Source organism: Poromitra crassiceps (genome assembly GCF_964638095.1).
Source record: "Poromitra crassiceps genome assembly, chromosome: 10".
NCBI lineage: Eukaryota > Metazoa > Chordata > Actinopteri > Beryciformes > Melamphaidae > Poromitra > Poromitra crassiceps.
The window spans coordinates 27903519-27912245 of NC_139631.1; the positions used below are offsets into that span (position 1 = coordinate 27903519).

The 8727-nt window shown below is 43.4% G+C and overlaps 1 protein-coding gene across 1 annotated transcript in view; it reads left to right on the top strand.

Moving 5' to 3' along the window:
- hapln1a (hyaluronan and proteoglycan link protein 1a) overlaps window positions 1-6174 on the top strand; it is a 13861-nt gene extending 7687 nt beyond the window's left edge. Inside the window, exons 2-4 of the mRNA XM_083644908.1 lie at window positions 1184-1531; window positions 3392-3703; window positions 4369-6174. Of these exons, the coding sequence (XP_083501034.1) occupies window positions 1184-1531; window positions 3392-3703; window positions 4369-4658 (950 nt within the window). The 3' untranslated portion in view covers window positions 4659-6174. The remainder of the gene's footprint in view (window positions 1-1183; window positions 1532-3391; window positions 3704-4368) is intronic.
- The last annotated feature ends 2553 nt before the right edge of the window (window positions 6175-8727 follow it).

Genomic DNA, 8727 nt, shown 5'->3' on the forward strand with positions numbered 1-8727 from the left:
GGAGACACTAATAGGACCTAACTCATTGAGATGAAAGGTAGCCTGGGTGGAAAGGAGGAATGGATAGGGAGATGGAAGGAGAGAGAGCAAGCAGGAAGAGGGGGAAAAATGATGATGACCATAATTTGAAAGCCCAAACTCTTTCGCTTGCAAATCATATTAGCCCCACTTATTTAACACAAATCAGATGGGGCGGATGAAAGATAAGCATTTAATTTTGAGGGTTGATGCAGAGGAACCAAAGGTTTATAAGTGCCACAGCTGGAAGAGTTAGGTGGGAGGCAGATGTAGATGATTGGCTCCAGGAGCTGGAGACTGCCCGGTGCCCAATGCTGGATCTAATAATCCAAACAGGAACCCCTGGGCCACTTTGATATTAGCTTGTGTAGAGAGAGAGAGAGAAACTGTGTGTGTGTGTGCGCGTGTGCGTGTGTGTGTGTGTGTGTGTGTGTGTGTGTGTGTGTGTGTGTGCGTGTGTGTGTGTGTGTGTGTGTGTGTGTGTGTGTGTGTGTGTGTGTGTGTGTGTGTGTGTGTGTGTGTACGCGCGTGTGTGTGTGTGGGCCCGTGCGGGCGCGTGTGTGTGTGTGTGGGGGGGGGGGTAATCTGATATCACTATATGAATTGAAACACTGAAACGCTTGCAAATGCAGACACATTTTTGTAGCAATGCAATATTTTATAGCATGAGGAAAATTATGAGCTATGATGATGGCAATGCAAATATGCAAGACTGAACATTTCACCACACTGGCAAGTGTGCCGCTGCAATTATATGGAAAATGTATTGAATATACAGTATTCAGCCTGCCGCAGTGGCTGGTGGACAGTACCATGCCCAAATGATAGAGATTGGAAGCTTCTTACAAACAGTATAGATTTCATACAGCAGGGAATGAAAGACAATGGAGAATGTTTACAGAGCGGCTGGATAGGTATGTTCTCAGGCAGCATTTGCGTGTACTATACACACACTGCATCTATATACTTGCCAACCACACAAGCAATGCTACAATTTCTTGATTCAATCTTTGGAGTCAAAGCCTAGAACATAGCTCTCAATGATGTATAGATTGCATAATACGCCCTTGCTTACCTCTAAACTGCCTGGATGTAATTATCATAAGCCCAGTCTGGTCCTTCACCAAACTTCATCAATGCCATATCACGTTCTCTTCTTTTCCAGTGAAGGTTTATGCCAACCTCACCTCCAATGTCACCCTGCCCTGCCGGCGCCTGCACAGCTCGGCCATGACGGCCTTTGCTAGCAATGGCATCCGAGTCAAATGGACCAAGCTGGGAGAGGACGAGTCCCTGGACCAGGATGTGTACGTTTCCATGGGATTCCACAAGAAGAGCTATGGAAGCTTTGAGGACCGCGTCTTCCTGCAGGAGGCCGACAGCGAAGACGCCTCATTAATAATAACCGATCTCGCCATGGAGGACACCGGGAGGTACCGCTGTGAGGTCATCAACGGGCTGGAAGACAGCCTCCAAGAGGTGACCTTGGAGGTGCAGGGTGCGGAGGAGCAGGGTAACCTCTTGGATGCTGCTAACAATGACGGTAAATCCTCTCCTTTTAATATCTACTCGGCTTCTCAGCTCAGCGGTCATTGCTTTGGTGTTTTGCACTCAGTCATGACTATATGTCCCTTTATCTTTCTATTCTTATGCACCTGTGTCCTTTTAGCAAAGTTTTGGCAGAAATGCATGGTTCAGAATGAACAAGTCTTTCTAAAGGGTGTTTCCTTTTTCTGATTTCCCAAAGATGAAAACAATATGCAGACAGCTTGTGTTCATTTATCACAAGCTGCTGTGATGATTTAGTCATGATTCAATTTCAATACGGTTTAACATCAGTAAACTGAAACATTTTGTCTATCTTTGTGGTCCATCTCCTCAAACATCCGACTTGCTCATCATATTTGCATAATCATGAAATAAATCTGGTTTTGCTTTTGGAATGAGGCCTACAAATTCAAAGTTTCTTCCATGCAAATTATGATTACTTATTTATTCATAGATGTCTGAAACCTTGCATGGTTATGCAGTAAATCATTACAGCATGTCAGTGTTCCTCAGCATCAAATGGCTGCTCCAACCCAACTTTTGTGGTGGTTTTGCACGTGTGAAGGATCAATCTGGGCGGAGGCTGCACACACCCATGTAATATTAGACAATAGAATTAACAATATTAAATACCATCCATTAAATAACTATATGATAACACATTCTGCTGATTTTACACAGCTGTTAAAAAGTGTGAAATATTTATGAAATCACCACATATTGTAAATTCAGATCTTATCATAATAGGTTGAATGAAAACACATTGGTCTGAGGAGGGAATCATGAACACTGGACACATCCCTGCAATTAAGTCTGTTCAATGTCATATCATTATGATTGTAAGATAACCTATGTATTCCTCACTTATAATAATTTGTATGATTCACCATAAAGACAGATTTGTCCAAAAAGGACAATTTCTATTATAGATGCACTTTAAATTAACACCTAGTTTGCATGAGATGATTCTTTCTTCCATGCAGAGGCAGACAAGCACAAAATGAATCAGGTAGCAAAGTCTGGCGTCTCTGGAGACAACAACAGTCCACATCTTGCGAGGTGCTGGACCTGAAAGACTAATAGGCCTACTCTCACACTGATGTAACCCTGGCATGCCAGCTTCCCTGGAGAGACCGGACTGGACCAGACTTAGAGACCACACACATTTGTTACTTGTTTGCAGGTGTGAATTGTGTCAGCATCATTCATAAGTGGATAAACCAAAGATGCTCAGTGTGTGAGGCTCATTACATAGGGTGAAAAAGACAATTATGCGCACATCCAAAAAACTTACAGGTGCTGGACAAATGGTAACTATAACAAAAAGATAAAGTCCGCACACTGAGGCTCCATCAATGGTTTTTTATTTGCAACGTTTACCACGTTTCGCTTCACAGGATCTTTGTCAAGCAACGAGTGAGGCAGTGAAAGGCATACAGGCAGGCAGTAATCAGCCTAAATCAATGGCACCTGCTGCTCCCAACACCAGGGAGGGGGCCAGAGTGGCATTCACACATACATGAAAAAGTATGTAAAATGAGAGAGAAAAAACCCACAAGCAGAACCTGATATGATATGGCCATTTGGTGAAATTACATACAGTAGGAACATAAAACATACAGACAACATACAGACAACAAGACTTTGTTGAAATTGCATCTTTTTGCACAGCACACATTTCCTTTATTGATTACCCATATGATCACATAGTTTTAGAATGTTGTACTCTAGACTTTAGGGTAAGATGTTTGGCGGAGTGAATCTGAGTGGATCTCCATCCAGACTCATGTTTGTATATGAATTCCTCCCGCTCTGCCTTTCTCAGCTCTGTCAGGTGTTGTGTTCCCATACTCGCCCCGCCTGGGCCGCTACAACCTGAACTTCCACGACGCTGAGCAGGCGTGTCTGGATCAGGCCGCTGTGGTGGCCTCCTTCGATCAGATGTACGAGGCCTGGAGGGACGGCCTGGACTGGTGCAACGCCGGCTGGCTGAGTGACGGCACCGTGCAGTACCCCATCACCAAACCCAGAGGACCCTGCGGTGGCAACGGCAACGGCGCCGGCCTCAGGAGCTACGGCCAGCGCAACAAGTCCAGCAGCCGCTTTGATGTGTTCTGCTTTGCTGCTGCATTCAAGGGTGAGGGTTTTGGTTCTTTGCTTTTGTTTAATGTCTCGATTAGCTATTTATCAGACATTTTTTATTTAAAAAGTAATGCAGCTAACAGTCAGAGGCAGTTTTGTTTAAAGCGGCAATAAGCATAATTTATTGACCACTGGAGAGCAACAGAAAAAGCAACACATTTATAAATAAAGTACAGCAATATGGTTTATATATTGGTTTATATTATGATGTCTCAGTAAAATCTCCATGTACAACGGCAGCGACCTTTTCGCTGCCAGCCAGCTGCCATACCAAAGAACTGAACTTTACTCCATAAGGGATGTTGCTTTTAGAGAAACTAATGATGCCTGTTTATTAAGAGGTTGAATTGGTTTAAGTTCTGTTATGTTACGTTTAAGTATAGTTAAGTTTCTGTTGTATCTTTGGTTAATCTGCCAAGAATCTTGGCTGGCAGCCAAATGGCCCAGATGCCAATTGAAGATGGCTGCATCTGTAGCACACATTAATTCAGGATTATAAGGTGTGATATTGCAGGTGTAAAATCTGTCAATGTGTTAGTTTGACTCAGTGGCCAAGTAAACAAAACACACTCACAGTTATAGGCTCATTGCTCATCAAGCAAATAGGCCTATTTATCAAATTCCTCTGCTGACCAGCTGTCTTCCTGTCTCTGCCCTCAGGTCATTTCTATTGGCTGGTGCAGCCCTATAGGCTGTCCTATGACGAGGCTGTGCAGGCATGCGTAGATGATGGCGCCGAGATTGCCAAGGTGGGCCACATGTTTTCCGCCTGGAAGCTTCAGGCCTACGATCGCTGCGATGCCGGCTGGCTGGCCGACGCCAGTGTCCGCTACCCCATCTCCAGGCCCCGCAAGAACTGCAGCCCCACGGAGGCCGCGGTGCGCTTCGTCGGCTTCCCCGACAAGAAGCAACAGCTTTATGGCGTCTACTGCTACAAGGATCACCAGTGATGGAGCAGAGGAGTAGCCAAGCCATAACCACCAAAGAGTAAAACAACAACCACAACCAATCAATTCAACAATAAAGCAGATAAACATGGGATCGTAACTAGCATGAACTAGCATGAAACTGTGATAACCTTTTCTAATTCTTAGAAAACAACTGAATACTGTAAAATCTCACATTCATATACAATGATTGACATAACATTTTGTAGCCTCTTTTTTCTCTTTGCATTAAGTGTACACAGACAGTTGGTTCAAAGTCAACACAATGATAAAGTATAACGTGACAGACAAGGACTTGATGGTTGAGAAACATCATCTAAGTTTGATTTGTCCTGCATGTGGTGTGTGAACTTCCAGATGTGATGAATGTGGATGAATGAAGAAGATGAAGATGAATGTAAATCTCTTGGAATGCCACCCATCCTGCATTGATAACTCCCATTACATCAACTCCTGATTAATACCTGCGAAAAGCCTTTTTATATAGTAACCTTCTATGTTGTTTTTTTACTAAATGTTATTTGCTTTTCTAATGGTGTTTGTCACTAATTGTTTCTATTTTTACATGTTACAAATTTTGTTTTGTCTATTTTTAAAAAGATTGTCTCACTTGTCTCTCTGTGCTTTGTATTTTTGTTTCTCTCTTATTGGCCAATTGATATCTGGCACAATATAGATGACATGATTTCAGCTAAACACCAGTGAATGCTAAGTTACCATCTTCCCCTTTCACCCTCAACTCCCCTTTTTTACCAAAATATGTCCCTGATTGTATAGCAGTTTTATGACTTACTTTAGACTGAGAGGAAATCTGATATTGGTTACAAGTAGCAGCAATGTATAACATGTGTGTCTAACAGTGAACAGGTGTTCAAGTGGGGACGGACACCCACATTGTTCTACTGACAAAGGGATGTGAGAGATGTAAAAGCTTTTAAACAGTGAGCTTCCTCTGACATTTCCAATGACACTATTATATTTCCACTGACATCACAGTTTATTATTGATGTTAAATGGTACCATATTATAACAGGTGAATATTTTCTACTTCTAAGGAATACTGTAAAATAGAAGCAAAAACGTCAACATAGAGTACATAGCCACTAATAGACTCCTGTGGACCAAAATGAGCATGTTTTGGACACACATGGCTGTCCACAACCACTAGACCTCTCACTCACTCACTCACTCACTCACTCACTCACTCACTCACTCACACACACACACACACACACACACACACACACACACACACACACACACACACACACACACACACACACACACACACACACACACACACACACACCAAATGTTTTAATTTCTGGTCAAATCATTTCAAATGAATCTGCTTATTTTGCCTTCTCTTGTTTCAGTAGCTCCTTCTAACCCCTGGCACTGACACGCAGGGTAATGTGGTAATTTGGTGATGTATTGTGATGGTGATCAAAACAACAAAACAAAATCATGTTTATCTCAAACTTGTGCACAACAAACTTGGTGAAGGTATTTTTGTATCCTAATGCCATGTACCTTTTTGAACAAAAGACAGAGTATAAAATAAAAAAACTTTAAAATAAACGTGTGAATCTGAAACTCATTTTTTCACTTCATTTGCAACAAGGAGCATTTTTGTTTCCACTGGAACCAAATCAACATGCATTATGTGTTAATACAGAGGTTTAAGCAGATATTTAGGCAGTGCTTTTTAAAAGTTGCCAAATAAGAGGCCTGTATCTGGCATGATTTCATGTTTCCATTTTAAGAGTACTTAAGATTAGACTCTCCTTATTCTCCCTCCTCTCCATTTTATGTTTAGTGCCAACTCACCAAGTTATACAAAAGGAACAGTACCCCAGTCTTAAAGGAACAGTACCCCAGTCTTAAAGGAACAGTACCCCAGTCTTAAAGGCTACTTGTGGGAATGCATGGGAATTGGGTCAGATTTCGTTTGATAGAGGAGGCAAATGCCAGGGAAATGTAAACGTGTTGGTGAAAAGTCCACTGATCTAAGCCTGTAGGCACTGAGGACAAAGAAGATTGCAACAGAAGGAAGAGAGATTTGGCAAAAACATTGTTTGGACATAGAACATTAAGATGCTGGTTATATTCTATTCAATATTGCAAGTGAAATCTTGAGTGAAAAATATTACACATACAAATACATTTAAGGTAAATGCACAAAATATTCATCTTCATGCACATGATGAAATGAAATGTCTTCTTGTCCTGTAGTTCTTTAAGCTTCTGGCTTTATATGAGCAGTGTTGAATGTGGCCAACCATCATCCATCCATTCATCCATCCATCTTCAACCAATTATCCAGAGTTGGGTCACAGAGGTAGCAGATCCAGGGGAGGGGCTCAAACTCCCCTTTCCCTGGCCACATTAACAGCTCTGAATAGGGGATCCCAAGGCGTTCCCAGGCCAGTGTGGAGATGTAATCACTCCACCTGGTCCTCAGTGCCTGGAAAGCCTTCCTGGGGAGGTGACCAGGGGGCATCCTAGATGCCAGAACCACCTCAACTGGCTCCTTTCTATGCGAAGGAGCAGCAAAGGACCAACCATCATCTCAGTGTTAATATTGCAGGATTCCTCTTGAACATTTCATTGTTTTGGCTGCTCTGCTGTCAGTCAATGTTTGTGACATTCAATAGCTCTGATGCTGGTACATTTCACATGCTTATCACTCACAGGTCATCTAGTCTAGCTCTATTTGCTACTTTCCAATGAGGATGTTGATTGGTAGAGTTCTTTCTCAGCACAATCCATGCTGCTCCTCTAGTCGCTCTGGAAAGTTGGGCAGAAATGAATGCAAGGTCAATGGGTTCATGCTGCTGTATAAGCTGACTGAGTCCCACTACAATTTCATCCACAGTGTGTGCACACACACACACACACACACACACACACACACACACACACACACACACACACACACACACACACACACACACACACACACACACACACACACACACAGTGCACACAAAGTACATTTCAGTCAGCTTCAGTCAGCATGTGCATACAGGAGCGTGACCCCATTGACCTTGCATTTGTTTTTGCCCAATGTTCCAGAGCTACTATGAGGAAGAGCACGGATTGTGCTGAGAAAGAACTCCACCAATCAACATCATCAAAAAAAGTAAAAATGTGAACTATCACTATATAAGTTATGTGGCACAGGAAAATACCAGTGTAATTAATGCATGATGAGACGCTGACTGAGACAGGCGCCCATCAAGCCCAGGAAACCAGGAAGAGCCACAGCAGCATTTCCTTTGCAAAACAAACCCAGAAGGTCTCTGAAATGCCAGCGGGGAGCGGGGCTGAGAGGTCTCCAGGCCCAGGAGACATCTGCGTTTCATGAGGCAAGCTTGTTGGCTTAACTCTCACTGGGGCATCCAGCAGCCGCCTTTCATCCCAAGTCAAGGCTTCTCTAATGACAGAGTGGGGCCGGCACAGCGACCCAAACCTTCTCAAAGATGACACACACCCACTTGATGTTATTGCCCGCGCTTTGTGCTATTGTATTGTCGATGGGAACTTCAAGTGACGGCTCAATAAGGAGGCACTCTGGGGACAGCGCCGGCGAAGGGCAATGTGCTCAACAAGTACTTAAAAGGCCGCATTGAGCCCAGCTTCTGTTTTCACGCCTAGGGGACGCTATCTGCTTTCTCTCCGCCCTGCCATGTACGCTCAAGAGGCATTTGACATTCTCGAGGAACCAAAGCCATGCTATTGACAAAAAGGGGGGGGGGGAGCTTTACTGTGGAATATTTATGCAGCTCGCTGGTTCTGCAGCATCAGCATCTTCGTTCTCTGGCCCAGTTCTTGTTCCATATGTTTGCTATAATTCACATTGCCATTTCCTAGCTCCTCTCCGTAATGTATGTGTCTACCAAGGGGCTCGCAGAGCACGTCTGATTTGTTTTTCAGAGATGTTTCTCCCTGTGTATGCCTTGCTTTTCAGGATGCATGTGCAAGAAGAACCCTGGAGTACTTTCAAAGTGGGACAGAGGACAGGTAAACTTTAGATTCAGAGCATTCGGTGGAGATTCTGCACATAATG